A 24,528-nucleotide genomic window follows, 5' to 3' on the forward strand; every position below is an offset into this window, starting at 1 on the left:
TTCTGATGTCGTTCTGTTGTTTGCAGGGTTGTACGGCGCCCCCTGGCGGCTGTGAGGTGCAAGTGCCTGATAATATCCAATGAATCCTAGCACTGCCGAGAACATTCAAGCAATGCTAAATTACGCTAGTCTTTAATTTTCCTATCGATATTTAGCGCTGCAACGTTTGTTTTTCACGTCGCTGGGTATGGGTCCTTTCATTTTACAGCTTATACCTAACTGCGTGTGGCAGCTAATTTTAAATAGCATCCGGCTAACGGTTATTAGCATAGCAGCAGCTAGTTAGCACCACACTCTTAGCACGGTTTGGTTTACTTTGGCCAGCTGGTCTCTTTGACCAGTTTTAAAAATACCCGTGGTTCACGTGACCTTTAGAAGGGTCCGATACCAGACAAACAAGCGGTCTTAGGGTTTAGCTGTTAGCATTATTAACGCGGTTGTAGGTACTGTCTCTTAGTCACGGCGCTGCACTGGTGTGCTGACAATAATAAACTCTTGTTAAAACGTGTTGTTATTATTATAGGTGTGGCAAAAGTGATGATTAAAAAGAATTGTGTGCACCGCATGACAACAAAATGTAAGCGTTTACTGCCAAGTGACAGCAGAGGCAGCTGCCCAGAGCAGTTTTGGTAAACAGCATTTCATCATGTTGTGTAACATACGTGTGAAAAGCTGTACGGTCGTGGATAAGCTAGCTTACAGATATTTAACTGTCAAATGTTCCTACAGTGTCCCCGAGAGTCGCAGCCCTGCATTCCAAAAGGGAAGACGAGTACTTCACCATGAGCTCAGAGGATGGTGAGACAACACACACACACCTCCACAGTGTGCATGTTCACTCTTTCCTGTGCCTGACGGCTCCGTTCGCCTGCTGCAGGTGACATGGAGAACCAGGCTGAGCTGGAAGAGAAGACCAGGCTCATCAACCAGGTGTTGGAGCTTCAGCACACTTTAGAGGGTAGGCACGTGCAGCCTCACAGCTGTTACCTGCTAAAATGGAAAATTAATGTTTTAAATATAAACTGTAAGGTTTGTTGTGGCTTAGACTCGTGTTGCAGCTTCATGTCACGCTGGGATTTGTAGATGAAATTGTGCATTTACACTTTTAAAAGTTGCCCCTAACTTTACACACTGTAGATGAGCTTTTAGTGGGAAGCATCAGAATGTTGATTTCTCTGTGTGAATGTTACTCATAAATGTGTCTGTACCAGCAGATACAGATTGATAACACACAGGAACACTACATCACTCAGAGTGGATTTGAGCTGAAGTGCAGCTGTTTAGCCTCATTTTTAAACCAGCTTAGTTTGGCCCGTTGAACTCTGCACCGTCTGGCTGATAGTAGAAACTCATTCTGAGAGTTCTGGATGCAGTGTTTGAACACCAGTGGGGCAAAGTGACTTTAACACAACCCTACAGTCTCTGCAGAGTGGACAAAGTCCTTGGTGTTTCACGCCAAGTCAGTGGTCGATTGTGGCCTTACTTACTTACTTACAATACAAATCTTCTCATTATGGTTAAATATAATTTCCCTGTTGCACGTGCAACACTGAGATGTGTTGTGTGAACAGACACACACATTTATTTTATGTGTTTGGAGAGTGGAAAGATCAGGTGTGACAGAAATAAAGGAAACAGAATAGGTGCACCTAACATAAGTGTTTGCTGAACTATGAATGAGCTATAAATGTTTTTTTAATGGATTCTAGGATAATGATGATGTTTTAAACTGTAATGAATACGTTCACCACCCTTGTAGTTTCCACATTCCTGTATGGTTGACTGATGTTTTTGTTGACGTGTTCAGACCTGTCGGCCCGAGTCGATGCTGTAAAGGAAGAGAACCTGAAGCTGAAGTCGGAGAACCAGGTCCTGGGTCAGTACATTGAGAACCTCATGTCGGCTTCCAGTGTCTTTCAGACCACTGACACCAAGAGCAAACGAAAGTAAGGAGACCTTCAGAGAGGCCTGACCTAAATCCATCCCTCCACCGTCCCTAACAGAGCCCAGACCGTACCAGAGGACTGGACTCACGGACCCTTTAATACTGCTGAAACCTGAAACCCGTTTCTGTCTCTAACATGTGCAAATAAGGGAATTTGTTGTTTTCGTAATGTGGCTGCAGTGGCCAGTGTTGCATTCATTAAAAGAGAATGTCCAGAAGAAAAAGAAGAAAGGGAGACCTGATCCAGAGCTGCACATTAATATTAAAGCTAACGAGCTGACACACACTGCAGCTCTCTGTCAGGAAGGACAGCTGGCCTGAATCCTCTTCTGATATCCGAGTGCCTGAAATCTGTGCAAGTCTACAGAAGGAAAACATGCTTCGCTATGTTTTTCCCACATAATGAGTCCTATTTCATAAAGTACAGTTCTGTGAGAAGGTGTTTAGCACTTTCCTAATTTCTTATTTTCTTTGCATATTTGTTACAGATCATCAAAAGTTAGACTTTGAAATGAGTAAAATGCAGTTTTTAAATGATTGTTACACATGTTAAAGATATGCAAACCAACATATGTGGGAAAAGTAATCCCGACTTGATCCGATTGAGCGATGTGAGAGACTCGTTGCCACTGACAGCAGTTTTTGCACAACCAGTTATTTGGTCTTTGGGGGTAATAACCATAAGTAGGGACAGAAAGGTAGGTTTGTATCGTTTATTTCCCTTAAATAATCTAATAATCATTTAAAAACTACATTTTATATTTGCTCCGGTTATCTTTGTCTAATATGAACGTTTGTTTGATCTGAAACATGTAAGTGTGACAAATATGTAAAAGAATACGACCTCAGGAAGTTGCAGGAACACTTTTACACAACACTGTCAATCCCGTTTGTTCTTCTGGAATATCTAAATGATGAGATACGATTCGAGCAGCTGTCACCTGGTTAACTGTAACACCAACTCTGTGGACATCACAGTCAGTCAGTTATGTTTGCAAACTCGTGGCACACAAACAGGAAACCGGTGAGATACCTGGAATTCGACTTTCTAGAATCCTGTTGTGTAATCTGTTGATGTAAACAAAGAAACCAGACCCAATCAGTGTGTAAGATGGGCTTCCTGTTTAAGCAACGATGAGTGCTGAGTTTCAGAAGACGTAAGAGCTCAGCTTTTGTGCCATGTTCATATATTCAGACTTTGTTTTTTGGCATTTTGCACACATACAAAGTAAAGACAAAAGTGCAATCTTACACTGGCCTTTTGTGTACGAGCAAACAAGCTGAACTCGTGGTTAGCTTTCTACCTTTAGGAAGCCTGCCGAGGGGCAGCAGACAGGTCTTGTGAGCTGTACTGCATGTACGTTTTCATTAAATAAATAATGGTTTGATTTTATGTGGCTATTCTGTGAGTGTGACAAAAGTCTCTGTGTTTCATGTATTCGGTGCTCACAGATGTAAATCAGCGGAAACAAGAATAATAGATTAGCTTCCAGTCAGTGTGGTTAGTGTTACACCTCCTGCAGATCTTCTGACACAGGAAGGCATCACCGAAGAACTGAAACTGGATTCCAGTTGTCACAGTTCAGATGATGCTTTGAAAATACCGGTGACGTTACTGCTCCTGAACGCTGCACACAGACACACAAAAAGAAAACTTCCACACCACAGATGTTGAATTCTGTCTTCTGCTCTCGATACTTGTTAGTGAGGAGCTTGATCTAAGATGGGATTGACACACCTTGTTTTAATTCTGAGTCAGTGTTGCTGCCGTTGCTACAGCTCCAGCAGATCTTTGAATGGCTACTTTAGTTCCAAACTCCTGGTCTTTGTCATTTCAGCGTGATGTCACTTCCTCTTTCGTGCTGCTCAGGTTGGGATTAAACAACACTAGTGGCTCTGTTTGAGTTCACAGCTAAAACCATGATGTGTCATTTTGATTTGAGCCTGTGTGCGCTGATCGATGAACTTCTCTTTAACCATGCTGCATACTGTTTACATTTTGTTCGATTGCCAGTTTGACTTGGCAAGTCTTAGTTAAATAAAGTTACGATCTTTTCATGACGTTTCTAAGTGATATTTCTTGAGCTAACAATCTCTTTGTTTTATTTGCCGCTCACGGAGTCAAAGGTGCTCACCAGGACCTGATACCATCCATTATGCATTTAACAGCTGCTGTATGAATAAGAACACACAGAAAGGTGGTCAAACTAAAAACAAGGAAAGAAACAATTTTGGTATATTCAACTAATAATAATAACGAGAAGAAGAAGAAGAATATGTACAAATGATGACAAAGATGCAATTTAAAATCGTATCTTTGCTACAGTGTTACATCTGCATTGTAAGAGTTGAGTTGTTTTTATGGTTAACTTTGATTCTCTGGGTCTTTTCCTGTGTGTCATAACTTTTCGATATATTTTCATGTGCCTTATATTTGCTTTTTGACTGTGTGTCTTATTTTGAAAGAAATATTTACACGTTACCATAGCGACCAGAGAGCATTAAGGGGCAGAGAGGAAGATGTTACTCTCAGTGTTGTTGGCGCATTTCAGGAGGACTAATAAAGTTACACAATTACAGTGAATTTGCATTTATTATTATATTTACAAGATACCAAAGTTTTTGTCTTGGTCGTATCATTTTATTTTGTTGTATTTATCTGCGACACCAGGCCGGTCCGTGAAAATGTTGTCTGACATTAAATCGGTCCATGGCGCAAAAAAGGTTGGGGACCGCTGGTCTAAACAACACTGGATCATCTCGAGTTTGGTGCCTTTCTCATGCTTGATTGGTTCATAGATTTATGCTAAGTGGCTTAACAAATAAAAGATTTCTCTGGAAGTGGTCAGTTACAAGGACTAGAGTGAAAGTGACCAGTATCAAACGGCACTATCCAAAGGAAGGCCCTCAGAAAGCTCGGAGAACTGCTGCTCAAGACCAAAAAAATAAAATATTTAATTTTTGCAGATGTGAATTTAAAAATATTTTTGCTCGGTTATATTTATATCAGCGATGCTTTAGTATCATTGAGTCAGAAGAAACTACAGTGTGTGTATACCTTCTGTGCATCCATACAGCATCAGACTGTGGATACAAACACTACATCAGAATCCTCTGCATGCTTTAATGCTGGATTTTTTTTGCGTCAAGTAAAATATCGAGTGTCACCATACTTGGACAGCCTATAGGAATGGGCTGTATCAGATGATGAGATGAAACTTGACAACTTTGAGCATCAAACTAAAGAGTGCTGACGCTGCAGGGGATCATTTGGACTTTGAAGAACCTGTTTTGCGTTTTTTCATGTAAACAAAGAGCTGAAATGAAATCCTTACAAGACAACTTGATACCAGATATTCTTTATTTGTAACAAAAATAGAATAGTGCAGTAATTTACTCAGTGAATAGCTCTGGTGTTGCATCAGTGAAACGTTTGAGCGGAGTGAATTTAAGCAGCAAATATGAGCCACCACTGTGGCCAATTTGGACACTTCCATCCATCCTTATTCACATAACAGGCAGTTTAGGCACATGTGAGCCTTTTATTGGACGTCCATGTCGACAAAGTCTTTGTGCAGCAGGTGGCGCACTAATCTGAGTGAGAGTTTCCTTCTTGTCTGTGGTCTTCAAACTTTAATGAGTATCTGACAGACAGAAAAAGAAAAGTGTTAAGCAAACCATAGCTGAAGAAAACCACACACAGCGTCCACTGACGCCACCACCTACCTCTTCCTGGCGTTTAGGTTAACAAGTAACATAAAAACTGAGCTTTGTAGATTTTCACAGACCGAGTTATATCAGGGAAACCTGCACACGTGCATGTGGTGTATGTTGGAACAACTTGGTGCACCTCAGAATAACTTCAGTCAGACTAGCTGCTGTGTGACTGAACGTCGGCATGCCACCACAAGCCCAGGTGTGAAAGTAACAGCGGAGCTCAGTAAGGGCGTTTCGTCATATTTATTTTTTTCTATTATTTCTGTTCTTTCCCGTCTGACCTCATACTTGTCGTAGGAAGAGAGTGAGAGGTCGGACCGGTTGTACAACACGCCTGGTTTTCTACCTGATCTGTTTTTAATGAATATTCCTGTTTGATTTAACAGGAACTGAAGGTGGTCTGAAACCACAACATTGACTCTTTTCTTGTACTAGTTGAACTCTGTTTCCTGACATGATGATCTTCTGTGGGAGTGGGGGTGCAGCCGTATGTGAAGTGGCTGGGATACTGATGGGAGAAACTGTTGCATCCAGAGCATGAGGCCTAATCTACCAGCACTACTGTGAGCCGACCACAGTGGTGCTGAGTCCGTTTTAAAGGTTCATCTTAAGAATCAGAAACTTGAACGACAGAAATCCAACAAGACACTTTGATCACATACATTTCATCACATCATGTGACATAAGAACAGGGAAGAACTTTCGTTTGATGGCTGCTCGCTTTTAGTTTTGTGCATTTCTTTTTTTTTTCTTACACGAAATTGTTTTTAAGTGCATAAAAACACATAACACAAGTATTTGGGTCAGACCTCACTCAGCAGAGCCCAGACGTCGGAGTCGGAGTGGACCACCAGGCGCAGTGCAGAGACCGGCTGCAGCGCTGCTTCAATCGTTCCCTCAGCTAATCCATTCACAAATTCACCTGGAAACACACAGCAGTAGGTTGGTTGTGTGTGTGTGTGTGTGTGTGTGTGTGTGTGTGGGGGGGGGGGGGGGGGGGGTTTATAGAAAGCACAGGTAACAGAGTAACTTCCTTTTCCCATATAATGCAAAAGCTTTTTCAAACATGCAAAATACTTTGCTGTGAACATGTTTGATGGTAATAAGAACAAACTAAGAACAGCTGCTCAGAGTTTTGGTGAAGTTCTCTCCCAGAACCAGAGCGTCACAAAGTGACTGGCTAACAGAGAACAGTCCTGATTATGACCCTGCAAGGCTGTGACGCCATCAAACTACTGGCCAATTACCTGCTGCTCTATAACAGGGAAGCTTCACTCAGGCATCACAGCAGAGGTTCAAAGCACCAGCTGCTGGTACATCAGGTGGAGCAACCTGAGCAGCGGCTAAATGTACAATAATATTTCCCTTTTGGAATAATAAGTAGCTGCTTCATCCTCGGCCATACAGCGTTTAATAGGAACCTGTTGGCATGCTGTTCCTTGTTCATTAGTTTTAACCCTCTGCAGGCAGGCGTTGCCGATTTGCAACAGTTACAAACTAACAACCTGATTACCCCACACACATATTTTATGAGTTTGTTTTACTCAGAAGTACCACTGCAGGACTTGGTTGTGCGTTGGCAACTAAAACTTAATTTGAGCCTGAGAGGGTTAACACAGATGGTTGATGAATAATGTGTGATTGCTGCTAAATGTACGATAAATGAGTGTTTTTGAGAGTTGCTCGTACACGCTGGAAGCCCCTTCCTTTGCTTTATGTACGTACCAACAATGATGAAGCCATTGCCCGACTCCCTGTAATGAGGAATGGACAGTTTGTGTCTTGCCAGCACCTGAAAGAAGAAAACAAGTATCTCAGGTGTAAAAGGCAAAAACGGACATTTGCCTATCATTTGGAGTTCAGCATGATGGTATTCCAGAGACAGCGGGTAACGTATTCCCCACAGAAGCAAACATGATTCATTATATTTTAAAAACTGTGCCACAGACAAACAACAGACCTCAGACCAGCTACATCGATGTACAACTTCCTGTATTTCTGCATGTACAGTGGGGCAAAAAAGTATTTAGTCAGCCACCGATTGTGCAAGTTCCCCCACTTAAAATGATGACAGAGGTCAGTAATTTGCACCAGAGGTACACTTCAACTGTGAGAGACAGAATGTGAAAAAAAAATCCATGAATTCACATGGTAGGATTTGTAAAGAATTTATTCGTAAATCAGGGTGGAAAATAAGTATTTGGTCACCTCAAACAAGGAAAATCCCTGGCTCTCACAGACCTGTAACGTCTTCTGTAAGAAGCTTTTCTGTCCCCCACTCGTTACCTGTATGAATGGCACCTGTTTGACCTCATCATCTGTATAAAAGACACCTGTCCACAGCCTCAACCAGTCAGACTCCAAACTCCGCCATGGCCAAGACCAAAGAGCTTTCGAAGGACACCAGGAAAAGAATTGTAGACCTGCACCAGACTGGGAAGAGTGAATCTACAATAGGCAAGCAGCTTGGTGTGAAAAAATCAACTGTGGGAGCAATCATCAGAAAATGGAAGACATACAAGACCACTGATAATCTCCCTCGATCTGGGGCTCCACGCAAGATCTCATCCCGTGGGGTCAAAATGATCATGAGAACGGTGAGCAAAGATCCCAGAACCACACGGGGGGACCTGGTGAATGACCTGCAGAGAGCTGGGACCAAAGTAACAAAGGTCACCATCAGTAACACACTACAACGGCAGGGAATCAAATCCCGCAGTGCCAGACGTGTTCCGCTGCTGAAGCCAGTGCATGTCCAGGCCCGTCTGAAGTTTGCCAGAGAGCACATGGATGATACAGCAGAGGATTGGGAGAATGTCATGTGGTCAGATGAAACCAAAGTAGAACTTTTTGGTATAAACTCAACTCGTCGTGTTTGGAGGAAGAAGAATACTGAGTTGCATCCCAAGAACACCATACCTACTGTGAAGCATGGGGGTGGAAACATCATGCTATGGGGCTGTTTTTCTGCCAAGGGGACAGGACGACTGATCCGTGTTAAGGACAGAATGAATGGGGCCAAGTATCGTGAGATTTTGAGCCAAAACCTCCTTCCATCAGTGAGAACTTTGAAGATGAAACGAGGCTGGGTCTTCCAACATGACAATGATCCAAAACACACCGCCCGGGCAACAAAGGAGTGGCTCCGTAAGAAGCATTTGAAAGTCCTGGAGTGGCCTAGCCAGTCTCCAGACCTCAACCCCATAGAAAATCTGTGGCGGGAGTTGAAAGTCCGTGTTGCTCGGCGACAGCCCCAAAACATCACTGCTCTTGAGAAGATCTGCATGGAGGAATGGGCCAAAATACCAGCTACTGTGTGTGCAAACCTGGTAAAGACCTATAGTAAACGTTTGACCTCTGTTATTGCCAACAAAGGTTATGTTACAAAGTATTGAGTTGTATTTTTGTTATTGACCAAATACTTATTTTCCACCCTGATTTACGAATAAATTCTTTACAAATCCTACCATGTGAATTCATGGATTTTTTTTTTCACATTCTGTCTCTCACAGTTGAAGTGTACCTCTGGTGCAAATTACTGACCTCTGTCATCATTTTAAGTGGGGGAACTTGCACAATCGGTGGCTGACTAAAATCTTTTTTGCCCCACTGTATACTGGATGGTTCCCTTTTTTCCAGGTAATGTGGGGCAGCTCAGGAGGTAGAGAGGGTTACTGCTGAGGGTTGGTGGTAGCCTTGAGCAGGACACTGAACACTGAGTTACCGTAGATACGACCATCAGAGCGTGAGTGTGTGGACGTTAATTTTAAATCACTGGGGCAGAGAAAAAAACGACGATGAAACGCAGACACACCAGCTCATCTGTCACACCCACAGTAATACTTTGATTACACCACTGCTCCCTGAACCAGTTTGATCACTCTGGACCTGTCAGTGTGTAATGTGAGGTAATGCTCAGTCATGGGAATAACGGCGTTACTTTTTTCAGTAATGAGTAATCTAACTAATTACTATTTCTATTGTTACAACGCCGTTACCGTTACTAATAAGAAAATGCGGTCACGCTACAATTTTTCAACACAGTTGAAGCTGTGTTCAGCTTACTGCGTCTTATATCAGTTGCATGGAAGTAAGTAATCTGGGCACAACAGCTTTAACAGCTGCGCTCCCGCGGACGGTGATCACTTTCTGGCAAAACACTTGGAGCTCAGGGGGCAAAACAATGGCATGAGTGTAATAAAGTAGTGGTAAGCCAATCACATGACCACTTCAAGATGACAAAGCAACAAGGTGACATATACCAGGTTTTAAATTGTGTTGATCGGCTACGTAAAACCAGAGTCATGATAAACAATATGTAGGCGTGTTTTTCCTCAATAGTTTCGTCACATTTAACGTCTAAGGACAGCGCAGCGAGCACTGTCTGCTTATGAGCAAAAAATAATAAACTAAACAAAAAACAGCCCGTTGGTGTTGGTGGAAAAATGCACCATGTCGACCAATCAAAACTGATATGGCAACATGACGTTTGGTTGTTTAGGAAGAGAGAGAGAGAGAGAGAGAGAGAGAGAGAGAGCGAGTTTTGAGATGTGAGAGATTTGTGACGTTTAGCGTGTTTGGAGTGTGTAGTTCATGTGTTGTCTTGTGTAGTTAGTGTGTTGTGGATAGTTTTGTGTTGTGTGTCAGAACAATGAGGCGACTGCTGTCTCCAGGTAGAAACAGCAGTGACACACCTGCTGCTGTCAGACCTGCAGGGATCAGGCTGTGATGTTTCCTTTATAGTGGACAGAAATATTTGGAGCGACACAAATAATTTGTGGCATCTTATTGAAGAACAGCTGATTGTTCTGTAAATAGTTTAAATTGGTTATAAAAAAAGGGTAAAAGGTAAATGGATGCAAATAACTTTGTTGTTTGCAAAACTTGTGCATATAATTTTAAAATTGACAATTTATATCTGCATGTAAAGTTATGAAATATGATTCAATAAACATGTTTGTGGTTGTTACAGTAAAAAATATAAAATCCGAGTAGAAAGTTATATTTTTTTTTGTCTGATTTTAGATCAATTGTCTTAATACAGTTTGTCAAAATGAAAACATAACTGTGAATTCAGACACGTGAGGTTGTGCTGAAGAGAAGAAAAGTAGTTAAAAATGGCCAATTACACCCTGGAGCCCAGAGGGTTAAACTTTTATTTTAACGCAATAGTGACTTTTCAAGTAATTAATTACTTTTAGAATCTTCTAACTCACTAACTCAGTTACTTTTTTTGAAGAAGTAACTAGTAACTATAATTAATTACTTTTTCAAAGCAACTTGCCCAACACTGGTAATGCTGCCCATGTTTATGGAACAATTATGAACTTGTAAATTTACGTAACGACCATCATGTTGTCTTTTTGGTTACCTTACTGCTTTGGCGTTTTTACAGGTTTTTACAAAGTCCTATCAGTACATGTAGTCAGAGTCAACGAGTAATATAAGGGGAGAAATCATTAGATTATATGTCATCATTTGAAAGTGTAAACTCAGTACAAGCACTAGTACCGTTTCCAAACTGAAGGTCAAGATCCATACGAATGAGGATGTCAAAGACAGGTGTGCCAAGAAGACGTCACCACAAGAAGACAGAGGAAGAGCAGGCAGTCTTCTGCAGAGTTTAAGTCAGTTTTAAGCTGAGGTTTGCGCGACGATATTCCCGACAGCTCTCTACCCATACAATCAGAATAGACTGCACACATAGGTGTCATCTGTCTCTGATGTCATACGACTGCCAGGATGCCCGACTGCACTCAGGGTCATGTGATTTAGCCCCAACTATAAGGTTTATCCAAAAGTTTTGAATCTAATCTTAAAAGAAGAGAGAATGTCTGTCTCCCAAATCCAAACTGGTAAGACATCATGGTATTAGAGAAATACACTCTCTCTGTGCTCCCACTGCAGCATTTTGAATTAACTGGAGGCTTTTCAGGAACTTTTAGAACAACCTCCTGGTCTACAGCAGTCCAGCCCCAAAGCATCGGCATCACTCGGAGACAGGATATAACTTTAGAGATACTCTGTGGATGAAAGCAGCGCTACATATTTGCTTCATTTGGATCCTGAAGGACAAGATTTGTCTCAGTGTTGCTGGAGGCCAAGCTAATGCCATCCTGGTTAGAAACAATGTTACTAAGATTTTTCAGGCCGAGTAACATAATCTCAGTTTTGTCTGAGATCAGAAGTAAGAAATTAGAAGTCAACCAGCCTTTTATGTCTTTAAGACATGACTTTGAATCAGCAGTCCAATGTTTTTTGCGCCACGTATCGGTTTAATATCAGACGATATTCTCACCTTTAAGCTGTCTTTGACAGGACAAAGATATTTTGTAAATACAATAATAGCAAATGTGAATTCACTGTGTAATCGTGTAACTTTGTTAGCAGCGCCCTCCTGAAATTCACAGACAACACTGAGAGTAACATCCTCCTCTCTGCCCCTTAACGCTCCCTGGTCACTATGGTAACGTGTAAATATTTCTTTCAAAATAAGACACACAGCTACGCCACGGGAAAAGACCCCGGGAAACAGAGTTAACAGAGTTAACCATAAACTTCACACCTGAGCCCAACTCTCCCGGCCCGGTACCAAACGACTCACAGACCGGTGCCCTGGTCGTTGGGGACCGCTGCTTTAAATTGGTGTCATCCAGCTTAATAGCTCAATACATCTGGGTATGACCCGCAAAAATAAAATGTATACGTATGCAATAAAATGTACATGTTCTTTTCTTTGTGACTGGAACATTTTATTTGTGGTGAAATTCATTATTAGTTCAGGTAAAACAGGTAAAAAAGGAAGACGTGGTGCAGCAGAGCCCTGACTGTCAGCCTGGGGTTATCTCATTTTACTACATCAGTAGTAAAATGACCTAGTCTGTGGAAGGATTTTTACAGAGCTGCAAACTATCTTTCCGTGCGAAACAAAGTTCTTTTAAATGAGTGTGATGTCATTTCCTCTCCAGTTTACGAGTTATCTGTCTTATATCAGCCGATCAAACCTCTGATTTCAAGCTTTTTTCAGAGGAGCCACAGTTTTCTGCAACGTATGCAGTGAGGATGTAACACGAGATATTTGACTTCTGGGAATAAAATTTACATAGCTGCTCTACATTATTCAGGCATATTCTTCCACTGAAGAAGATAACATTTTATTACCATGTCTCTGTAAAGCACCTTGAATCACCTTGTTGAATTGTGCTATATAAATAAACTTGCCTTAAAGCACTTTCATAAAAAAATGAATAAATAAATAAAGAGTGTACTGAAACTGTGCAGTCCATTATTGTAAAACGTTACTGTCCAGACAGATTTGGGTTATTGGTCAGTTTCTATGTCATGTGTGATCAAAACAGTCAGTTCATTCATATTTAGCAAAGAGTAACAATGCAGTGTCGGGGTCGTCATTTGGCGCATCCATGTGAATGTTATGAGCACCAATTCAGGTAAAAAGTCTAAGAAATCAGACAGAAACTAAACCAAACTTCTTTATGTGTTAGAGGGTACACGGCCAAGAGTGAGGCTTTCAAATGAATTATGAATCTGTCAAAATATTTGGCTTTCGTGATAATTGTTTGAGTAAAAACTCGTCCTCAGCCTTTGCTATGAGGACCCAGATAGCAGTTCAGCAGAACTCTGGGTGGGTTATTCATTTAAACAAATTCATCCAGCTGCAGCCAGGTTTTTGAAGGAAAACAAAAAAAAAATCTGTATTTTGATCAATTATTAAATCATTTATTAACTTAGAAAAGAGAAACATAATATTGGATCGTCCGCATTTAATCATTTTACTGTTTGAGTCAAAAGTTGTATTTAGCTCGTCTGGGAACAGACAGACTCTGGGGACTAGTGATGTCATTCTGTTCAAATAAATAATGGCAAAAAGTAACTACCCCTCGCAGTCAATCACGATCACTTATGAGAAGTTTAAAGGCCTCAGCTGCATATGCTGTGTATTTTAGGCAAACTAAGATGTTTTGGTGTAATTTCCCCAGGTACACTCTGTGCTGAGGCCTGATCAGTATCAGTGCCCTATTCAAATTCCTCCTAATCTGTCCATCACCATTTTCCTAATATTTGTATTGCTGAGACATCTGCAGCGTTATTGTTTGAAACGGCTGTTTTATGGTTGTGATCAGTTGCTACTGTGGGGTTTGTCTGTGCGTGACTGAAAAACGTGTTGTGATAGTTTCCATCATTATGTAATTTTACTGTTGGTGAGGTTGGAGAAACCTGCAGTCAGCTAAAACTGAACGTTTTCATCTTATCTATTTTAATTCTTTTTATCATATTATCCCTCTGTTCAGCACTTTGGCCGACACTTGGTGTCTCTTAAATGTATAAATAAAGATGACTTGACTTGAGTCACTTGTGACAAAGCGTTTCTCCCACTGACACTGCTGTGTGCGGGTGAGCAGAATCAACTGTCCTGCCTTTAAGGAACCACATCTAGCACTGGATATTTCATAATAAAAAATAAAAACAAAATCTTGTTCCAATCCTTTGTTTGTTTGTTTGTTGTTATTGTGAACTGAAAAGCTTTTGGACCTGAAACTAAACGATGAGGTTTCCCTCTTATCTTCCACACAGGGATTCCATGTCTGTCTAACTTTACTCAAAGGCCACCGCTGGCCTGACCACTTTTCCCCTTCAGCGTGACATACATGTCAACTGACACACACACACACACACACACACACACACACACACACACAGGGCTAAATAGAGGCAGCAGGCTGATAGCAGATAGCTTGCTGTGGTAGATGTTTCTTGTTGCCTTGCTACTCTTTTCATCAACACCCGAGATGAAAACCAAGACCTACTCAACCGCAACATTAGAACTAAAGAATACACGCCCAGAAAAAAAGCACACGCACACACACACGTTACTCACACTGCTAGGCAGTACTTCCACTGTTGTATTGAAGAATTTATCTCCATTGGTCTCGATATTTCCGCTGCGAAACAGGTACCTGCATTGTTAAAGAAAAGAGCACAGGTGGAATATAAATACACCAAACTGGTAACGTCTACACACAAAGATGCTGCTGGGCTCAAATACTGCACGCAGCATTATTATCACATGTCATATCAGTTTCATTTCTAAATTACATTTTCCTTAAACTGGCGTTCATGTTCATTTGTGCAATGAAAAATAAAAACCCCAACAAACTTCAACCCATCACTTTAAACTTTACTGCTCTAACATACAGAAATGATTCTGAATAATAACTGAAACCTGTGCAAAGATGTTTTAAACTGCTACAGTATCACCTGACAGGAGGAAAATATTTAAAATTGAGCAAAGAAACTGTCATTTTTCTAGTTTTCGTCTTGATGCATTTTTGTAGTTGGTTCATATTATGGAGGGAAGTCATTCTTTGGAACCAAGCAAACAGCTGTGTGACTACCAGACGGTCCTGTCAGCACAGGATCAGCGTCTGGCACATGTACAGGAAAAGTCATGAAGCTCATACAGTGAGAATGTTGACTTTCCAGAAAGACGTGCTGCAACCAATCATCGCTTTTTGTTCGACCATAACAGCACAGGTTTCACAAAACGAGTGACACACTGACTTTGATGCTCCAGTTTCTCTTTACTTAGTAGCACAAGGAGATTTAAACATTCTTAGGAAATACATCAAACGATTAAATAATCAGTTCTTATCAAATTTGGTAGAGAATATGAGTGCTAACATTTTTTTAAAAAGATACTCAGATTACTATCTGAGTATCTTTTCCTGTGCAGTATCTTTGATGTACTTAAGACTGCGCTCTTCTGGAGCCACTCGCCCAGTTTGGGCGTCACTGCCCTGAGTACTCCAATTACCACGGGGACTACTAATGCTTTCACCTTCCACTTCTTCTCTCGCTCCTCTCTCAATCATTGGGACTTCTTGAGCCACCCATATTCCTTCTTCCTGATATCTGTTAGTTACACATTTTAAATCTCATGTTTTGAAAGCCCGGTTGGTTAGCCATCACCGTTTGTCTGTACATGTTCCACAGAGTCTTAGCTCGGCCATTTTCAGTCACCCTACGGGGTGATAGTATACAGATGTTTCGGTATACTATGGCAGCCACTTGGTTATGGCGTTCCATGTATGCTAGCATCTTGCACCAGCCTGCACCTGGGGTCTTGCCTGGTGTGATAGACCCCAGCCTCTGTGCCGTCTTTCAATCCAGCCACTAGTTGAATTTCTGGATGTCAGCCACTTCCTCTACCTGGTCCATTATGGTTCTTCTCCTTGCTCCTCTTCTTTCTCTGGTTTCTCACCAAGCACGTGGTTGGTTGGTTGTGGCCATCTTCCTGATGTACTCCTGGTGAAATGTTTGAGCCTGGATAGTGGTTCTGACACTCACTTGCCCCTGGCCACCTTCCTTCTGCTTAGCTCTTGGGTTTCTTGGGGGTTAGGGCTGTCCGGCCTCAATTTTGGGTGCATCTCATCCAGTAGCAGCTGGTTCCTTTGTGCTGCTAGACATTCACTGAGTGCAGTTAGCTTCTTTAGCCAGCAGGAGTGAATCATGTCAGGTGTGCTGCTGTCCAACTCTTTATAGTGGAAACTTTTTCTTGGATTTCTGCCATTGTGATGGTTGGTCCTGTTTAGGGAGGTTGCTGTGGTCTATTCTTAGATCCACTAGTCAATAAGGATTGTTGTTATATGTTGTGTCCTTCTCCTATATGTTCTTCCAGTACTGCTCCGTCTCCAGACTCTATGGGGTTGTTCTCACATTGCTTCCCTTCTACTGAGAGTACAGCTTGGATAGTTCAGTGGAGCAGGGCTGGTTTATTCTCCTGGATCCTTCGGTCTTGTTCAAGCAGTTAGCCAAGGCTTTGAGTCTTTGTTTGACTGTCTCTAAGGCCTCAGGTATCGGCAGTTTGTTGTACAACAATCTTCATTAATCCTTTCTGCCATTCTGATAGTTGGCTAACCTCCCTCCATGCAGCCTTGATTTCCAGTTTTCCATGGAGGGTACTGCTCCTTGTAGCCGTTGTTCATCTTATAGTCAAGCATCTGAATGATCACCAGTGTTGGGGAGTAACGGAATAAATGTACCACCTTTACGTATTTAAAATACAAACTATGAGTAACTTTATTCCGTTACAGTTACTGTTTAAAAAGGTGGTATTCAGAATACAGTTACTTTGCTGTAATAAAGGGATTACACGGCAGTCTTTTCCTGTTTCATATGTTTGGCTATGCCCTCTCTAGTTTTGGTTTCCACGCCCCAAACAAAACACGCATTAAGAGGCTCTAATGTCTGTGTCTCAATCTCACCGCCCATGTCACCACTGCTTGCAGCAGCATAATGACGTGAAGAAATATTTTAAAAAATTATTCACAAAAATGATTTAATATGAAGGCAACAGGCAGAGTGTTACAGGCATCGCCCTAAAGCATGTAACCTCATAGGCAGTGTAGTCCGTGCTGCAGGGAGAATGGACTGCCATACTCGTTATGTGTCTGTGAGCGAGGGAGGGAGAGAAAGGAAAAGCAAAAACGGGAGCTGGAAGCATGTAAATATAATAATAACCACTGCAGCCAAGAAGAGTGCCTGACGAGCCCAGTTGTAAGTAAGCTATTAAGACTCGACTGTACACCGTGTTCGTGTTTTCCTCTGAAACAATAAGTTCTGTTGGAGCAGCCTTTCAACGCCTCTCTCTGTCTCTGCTAGCAAAGTTGACCCAGACAACAAAGTAAAGCTAGTTTTCAGCTACGAGCCCGACACGAACCGACGTTTAGCCAGAGGTCCCTTTACTACGGTTCGGAGCCGCTGACCTGTTTTATATACGTGCGGAATAATTTTCTACACGAGATCGCTGCAAATATATTCAGATTTAAAAATCTAGTTGGTATTGTTATGGAGAGTAACCTTCAGTAAAAGTAATAATTCACAGCAATAGTACATTCATGTAGTTGTAAAAAGCATGATAATATATTAAGTAATCCAAAGTATTCAGAATACGTTACTCTCATTGAGTAACGTATTCTGAATACGTTACAAAATACATTTTGGGACATGTAATCTGTAATCTGTAATCTGTAGTGGAATACATTTTAAAAGTAACCTTCCCAACACTGATGATCACTGTTGCTGTGGTGTAGATCAGTCAGTTTCAGTAATGGTCACAGTAGGGATTGTTTCTAATGTCTAGTAGACTTTCAGAGGGTACTTCCTGTTTTCCAGCTTAGCCACGACCTTCACTTTCGGGTCAGCTGCTCTCACATTCAACACCTTCGACGCACCAGTTGCTCTTAGGGCTTGGTACCCGATCTCTGAGGGTGGTGATAATGACATTTCCCCCTGACCCAACATCCTAGCTCTGCCTTGCCGCAGCATTTGTGCTGTACCTTATCATCCTCTAGCTGCTGCTTGTTTCATGCGTGTGTATGAATGAAATCAGTTTTAATGTGCAGACTGGGTCACCATCATCCGTCTGGATGAATTTGATTGAGCAGCATTTGTGTCTTTGTCCTCTTCTTTTCTTTAAATAGAAAACATTAATTTGCAAAATTTACAGAATGTATGGAAAATAACTAAACAAACTAACCCAGAAGTGTAGACTGGCTGGGAGAAGTTGAAGAGGATGTAGTCACCCTGGAGGGGAGTTATTGCCCAGAAGAAATCTCGTCCTTCGTAAGCACTTTTCAAACTGTGCGTCTGGTAGTGTTTCAAAGTGCTGCTCACCTCTGCAGGTGGATTATTGTGAGCCTTGTACAGCGTCTGCTTCCCAAAGTCTTTGTCCTGAAGTGGATAAGAGAAAGAAGAGAAAAATATCTTTGCACATAGCACAGCACATCCACAGGCGAGAACACTTAACAACATAGATGAATGATTCTGGGTTTGCAGTCAATTCAAAACACATACAGTTAAAATGCTAAAGCTGCACATTCACATTATATGCCAGTGTTCATGTTAAATGTTCTCACTCATCAGGCTGTGCTGTCATGTATCTGCTCCATGACAAACACCATCATTCTTTCACACTTTCTCTTGTCTTGAACTCTATTGTCAGCTAAGCAAACAGCAGATCAACAACATTTTTTCTGCTCAGGTTAAACTGTATGGCTGATCCTTTAGGGCTCTGGAGTTGACGTCACGCCGCAATGCATTGTGGGAGCGCGGCACCATTTCAGCAGGCCACTAATCAAAACAACCACAGTGTGTTGGAAGGAAGATTGCTACAAGCACACTTAAAAGCAGCTCAAAATAAAAAGGACGGTATAGAGACAGATTGCGTCCGGATGCAAAGAGACGGTACTTGCAAAAAATAGCGTGCACTGGAAATGTGGACCCGTATGAAATAACGGCAGTGGAGTAGAAACACTAGGCCAACCGCTATCGACTTAGCCTGATATATTTTCCTACCTTGCCTGTGGAGTCAGCGCGTACACGGCGAACCAATTTCGCAATTACAAATCTCTGTGGAGGTGCACATCCACCAAGGACCGGGTACAAGATTTGGCTATTTTTAAGCCTCCACGTTGTGAGTACGCCGTCATTCAAACAAAGGTAAGTCAGCTCGAGTAATGCGAGTAAAATGCGTTTGATTTCCCCCCAAACATTCAGATTAGTGCAGCATAAATTCATTCATGAGGGGAAATTACAGCGAGAACATGTGGAGGCTGTTAGAGGGATAACAGTGAGTTCAGTGCATTGATGTGACATTGCCCTGAAGGATTTAGTCATACACTTTGCTTCCGTGTTTGTCCTGTGTAACTAAAAATACATTCAATTTTGGTTTTATGCATCGATTAATGACCTGCAGAATCTCTTTATCATATTAGGTGATTCATAATTGTCCCTTAAAGTCGAACTTTATGCTTTCTCCATCTTGATAGTGATTACATCCTTGCATTACATACTTTAGGTTCATTTCTGCAGGCGGGTTTCTGAAAAAGAACAGGCAGCGTTCTATAGATGGATACATAAAAAGATAAAAAATACATGTATGTGCTGACTTTCCAAACACTTTATTTGTTACATTTATGATAAATGGATTTGAAAGTAGATAAAACACATTTATGTTGTCCTTGGCTCATAGTTCTTGTCTTTAAATTAACTTTGTCTGTGTGTGTTTCAGGTCCTGCACTCTCAAAGACTGAATGAACCAGCATTGCAGCCATGGGTCACTGTGAGCATCACAGGGAAGGTTGAAGCCACCCACTGCACCTGTAAGGCCGGAGTCGCGGAGACCTGCACCCACGTCACTGCTCTTCTGTTTAAAGTAGAAGCAACAGTGTTGATCTTTGGCACAAGGACTGTTACAGATGAACCTGCATACTGGGTTTCGCTGTTTTATATGACCAAGATACAGCCAGAGGTTGGCCATAAGATGGACTTCTCTTCTTTAGCCGCCCAAAAAAGGCTCTCCATCAAAACATAAACAGACCATCTGTAGTGACAGGGAAAAGAAGCCGTCCTCAGAAAAGAAAAATTCCACCCGCTACTGTGGAGGAGTTGGATCAACTGATGGGAAAATATTTCTCCAAGCATAGTTCTGTTCTGAAGAACCCATAATGTTTTATTTAGGGGGTCTACATTTGTGCCTGAAGTACACTGCCATGTAAATAATTAGCATTTACTGTAATGTTAATATGTACTTACGAAGTCCCACTGTTCAAAAGTTGAATAAAGAAACAAATAAATGTTTGCCTTTAATTAAAAGCACTTTGTAGAACATCACATCAGTAACAATGTATCAATGTTGTTTAGTTTACAAATGACAAAATGTTCACATAAAATCATGACAGCATTTATATAATATCACCCACTACGAGCATTCTGTAATTTACTGTCTCTTTTGAAAACTTATCACTACACAAACAGCACAAGACTTTTAAGAGTATTTAACAAGAGCATTTCCCTGGTTTTACTACCACACTGGGACACATGTGCACCAAAACGCAGCAAACCTTCACCATCTTATCCAGAAGGGTCACCTCTTCACCCTCACATGGAAGAAGTCATCTGAGTAGCATGGTGGTGTGCAGCATGTGGTTTGAAGCAGGGATTTCGTAGTGTAGCGCTGGAACCCAGTCAGGATTTGTTTTATCCATTTCATAGACTGGTTTGCTGCAATAATGACAAACAATTAGCAACTCTATAAAGAGAACGTATATAATAATTATAATTCTATAACTGTTTATAACTTGCATAGTTCATATTTCTGTATAGTTTTCATATTTATATCCTGTACATAGCCTGTACACTCACTACAGCCTGTACATACTTATAGTTACATTGTAACATACCCATAATAGACCCATATTTTGTACCCTCATACCTATAACAGACCCGTTTCTGTAATATATCTATATCATGGCTAAAGCACTTCTGGATCGATGCAAATTGCATTTCGTTGCCTGTACTTGTGACATGTGCAATGACAATAAAGTTGAGTTCTATTATATATATGTACAAAATCACTCATTAGGATGTTTGTTCTAATTTGCTATGAGCTCAGAGCGCATTGAAAATAAAACTATTAGGCTAAAAAGAGTAATATGAACTTATTTAGATCTTACCTGAATGAAAATGTCTGGAGCACCAACAGATATCAGGAGATGGAAGAGGACTGGATATCAGCTCGTGTCACAGCTGCTATCCAGGCTAGACGCCTTCTTTCGGTAACATCGATACACGAGCTGCCTCATGTTGCTTCCAGGTGGGGAAATGATAAAAAGAGCCCATTTTCCAGCTTATTCCCTTCCCAATCGTGCGATCTAACATTACAACCGACAGCACAGCAAGTGCGAACCACTGTTGATGCTTTCGCTCCTTTGTTTGGCCTGCTAAAATGGCGCCTCGGTGGTCACACCCCCTCCCGTGACATCTCACTCCAAAGCCCTGAAGTGTTTCACAGGAATGCTTTTCATTGCTCAGCTGTCACGCTTTCTTATGTAACTCTAGTTTTACAGGTAGTTCAGAGATGTTTTACCACCCCGTTCACCTTTAGCCTTCTTCTGTTGTTTAAGTCACGTTTGACACATTTCCTGGTTCATGTTTGTAAAACAGCTTTTAAATATTTAAATCTGAAAAATATTTTACGAGTCTTCAATAAAGGCCTACTAATTTAACAGAAGAAAAGATGACTAGAAAAGCACCTTCTCTTTTACTCCCACTCAGGTGTCCTGACACCATTACCACCAGATTCTAGTAATATGCAACCCCTGCACATGTGACCCTTGAACCTCGTTATCAAAGCTCTTTTTAACAAATGAACTGTAGAAAATGTTCAGCAGGGGACATTAACATCAGCCATGTTCTCACTAATGACCTGATTGGTTTAGGAGAGTGCTGCCCGAGTAGTGCTCGAAGCCTGAATTTAATCTGCACAAATTGGTTTGGGTCGAGACATTTGCATTCTCACCTCAACCTCCACTGAACAGAAAAGCTCAGGGCTCAAGTACATGCACGAAAATGGCCATTTACAGGGTCAAACACATTTTATTTACTCACTGGCATTTTACAAGAGGTCATCTGGTTGATAGAGTCCAAAGACGGCAAAAAAACTGGGAGAGCAACTTTCCATTTACTGTGTTACAAGTGTCATAAAGAGTAAATCAGACTCCTGCTGGACTTTGACTGGGCTATTCCAACACCCTGAATCTTTTCTTTTTCAGCCATTCAGTTTGTTTCTGTGCTTGGTGCCGTTGTCCTGTTGCCCAAAATTACCCAAATTAGCCCAGGTGTTATCTTTACATCTGGCCTTAGATTCAATTGGAATAGACTTTGGTATAGGGAAGAGTTCATGGTCGACTCAGTGGCTTCACAGATGGTATGAGGAATACATGCGGATGCACTTGTTTTCACCAAATATCCCCAATGTTCTCCAATGGCTCTGACAGATAAACCTTTATATCCACCATGAAACACGTTTCCTGGGAGTCAAAGGAACTATTAAATCCGGTTCTTTTGTATTCTTTACGGCCAAGAAAGACACAGCTCAAAAGTGGCCCTTTTACTTTAAAAATGATCTTTATTTTACAGACCTGAACACAAAACACACAACCCCAGGTCTGAAGCACAAACGGAAGCCTAGGTATTTATATGCTTGCTCTCTACGTCACACCACTATAAGTTTCGATCAAAGACTCTGCTTAGTTTCACTTTCTGGCTGCAAAAGCATGTAGATTCCTGTCAGTACTTTTTGGCACAGACTGTACTCAGAGTTAGGCCTCTCCTATATTAAAACAATATAATCAGCAAATACGCATTCAGATTATATATTCAAACCCCAACAGAACTCTCACCTTCAGATGCTGCAGTTTCCCGGGCAGAGAAGAGTGGAGACCAACATGCTGAAAGAGGGAAGGCTTGTACCTCTGCTTGAGTAGTGCCTTCTGCTTTGTGCAGTGTTTCTATATAAAATATGAGAACATGTGAGTTTGAAACACACTGTAAAAGCTGCTCTTTACTACAACAACAAAAAAAAAAACAAGCAATAGGAAAAACTGTACTGTTCAATGCTTTCTCAGTACTGGAAATACCATGCTTTGTATAGACAAGAGGTGTCATCTACATAGAGTATGTAGAGTCTGAGTCATAGATCTATTTAACCACAGATTTATTTAGAGATTTATGCTCCATTTTAACAAAAATCTACAACATCAACGTGTTTTTTCTTATTTGTAGGGCTGTAACAAACAGTAAAGTGTGTAAAAAAAATGAAGTGGTCTGACTCTTTCCCAAAACACAAATGAATCTATACTTTACATTTCTCGACTCTTGATATAACTGACTTACATCATCTTTCTCGGGGTTGCAAACCTTCACCCACAGAATGTGATCCAGCAGCCAGTCAATGGGTTTGTCTCTGTGAAACATGAGGAAGAACTCGGCGATCATTGGGAGGTCCCGGGTCCGAAACAACTTGCCTGGAGAATCACACATACACACAAATGCATTCGTGTAATATTACCTGAAAAAATCCACACACACACAAAAAATCACTTCAGTATTTTACACAAAAGCACACCTATAAATCCAAGCTGGGAGAACTCAAGGTAGAGCCATGGCTTTGAATCTTCGTTTGTGGCGTAGGCCTTCATCTCGTCATAGTAGCCCGACTTAGCAACAACATCATCCTCTAACTGGAAATCAACAGACAACAAATAATAATTTCGCTCCTTTATCCCTTTTCTTAGTTATCCTAAACGTAACAGGACTCTGTGCTGCACTTAGGCATTCGACCACACATTTTAGATCTGATTAGCTTGTTAAAAACAGTCGTGTCAGGAAGAAGACACTATTTATAAAAAGTTTAAAGATAAGCACAGCTACAGCCCAATCAGACCACTCCTGGTGAAAAGGAGAAAGAGTTTACAACAGGCCATCATTTCAGACTTTTGGATTTCACATTTCTGTGATGCCATCTTTGGGTCTTCTGTAAGCATTTATAGTCTGAGCTCATCTGCAGTGCCCCGAAAGATATATGGAAGAATTATAACATACAAAGCTACTCTGGCTGATATCACAAACAAATAAATGGTGCTAAAAATAATTCCTGAAACATGATATGCAAAGCACAATAGAAATAAGGTGTTTAATAAATAATAACTAAAGTCTGACCCTAACCTGAACATAAAACGTTCCTTTGTCTTGAGCGTAGAGCATGAGGAAGCTGAAGTCCAGATTCTGTTTTGTTCGCCATCTAAAAACAAACAAGAAGCACAAATATAACCCGAGCAGAAATTCACTCCCGTTTTTGGTTTTGGTACTCACTGTGTGTTTATACACCACTCTGCATTCAATAAATCAAAGTTTATTGTTCTTTAAATGATGAACCTACTGTTCATCATTTATTTATCAGGTTATATGGTGTATATGTTGGTTTTGTGTCCTGTGCCACTGCAGCA

The 24,528-nt window shown here is 41.2% G+C and overlaps 2 protein-coding genes across 4 annotated transcripts in view; one reads left to right on the forward strand and one right to left on the reverse strand.

Annotated features, from left to right (window-relative positions):
* Positions 1-33: 33 nt before the first annotated feature.
* On the forward strand, positions 34-4,003 carry LOC102795125 (short coiled-coil protein B-like). 3 transcript variants are annotated; one of them, XR_004844057.2, is made up of 5 exons: positions 34-185; positions 730-798; positions 878-958; positions 1,808-2,567; positions 2,644-4,003. XR_004844057.2 is itself a non-coding variant. In XM_006803681.2 (4 exons), the coding sequence occupies exons 2-4, from the start codon at positions 783-785 to the stop codon at positions 1,948-1,950; spliced, it is 240 nt and encodes a 79-aa protein (XP_006803744.1). In that variant the 5' UTR covers positions 34-185; positions 730-782; the 3' UTR covers positions 1,951-4,003. The 3 variants fall into 3 exon arrangements, 2 of the variants coding, with proteins under 2 accessions (XP_006803744.1, XP_006803745.1); XM_006803681.2 differs by having other exon boundaries at positions 1,808-4,003; XM_006803682.3 differs by lacking the exon at positions 34-185 and adding an exon at positions 215-629 and having other exon boundaries at positions 1,808-4,003.
* Positions 4,004-5,305: 1,302 nt separating this feature from the next.
* zgc:154054 (Alpha-1,3-mannosyl-glycoprotein 4-beta-N-acetylglucosaminyltransferase B-like) overlaps positions 5,306-24,528 on the reverse strand; it is a 29,461-nt gene continuing 10,238 nt past the window's right edge. The window contains exons 7-15 of the mRNA XM_087852078.1: positions 24,248-24,323; positions 23,649-23,763; positions 23,417-23,547; positions 22,924-23,031; positions 18,219-18,412; positions 14,559-14,637; positions 7,388-7,454; positions 6,472-6,584; positions 5,306-5,589 (exon numbers count right to left, since the gene is read on the reverse strand). Of these exons, the coding sequence (XP_087708204.1) occupies positions 5,572-5,589; positions 6,472-6,584; positions 7,388-7,454; positions 14,559-14,637; positions 18,219-18,412; positions 22,924-23,031; positions 23,417-23,547; positions 23,649-23,763; positions 24,248-24,323 (901 nt within the window). The 3' untranslated portion in view covers positions 5,306-5,571. The remainder of the gene's footprint in view (positions 5,590-6,471; positions 6,585-7,387; positions 7,455-14,558; positions 14,638-18,218; positions 18,413-22,923; positions 23,032-23,416; positions 23,548-23,648; positions 23,764-24,247; positions 24,324-24,528) is intronic.

The sequence above is a fragment of the Neolamprologus brichardi genome, chromosome 2, assembly GCF_056152115.1.
Source record: "Neolamprologus brichardi isolate AB-2024 chromosome 2, ASM5615211v1, whole genome shotgun sequence".
NCBI lineage: Eukaryota > Metazoa > Chordata > Actinopteri > Cichliformes > Cichlidae > Neolamprologus > Neolamprologus brichardi.

What these genes read in the sequence shown, in the direction of transcription:
- LOC102795125 (XM_006803681.2), top strand. An exon ending in GCTTCAGCACACTTTAGAGG is followed by an intron (nt 959 to 1,807) that starts GTAGGCACGTGC and finishes TGACGTGTTCAG; the next exon opens with ACCTGTCGGCCCGAGTCGAT.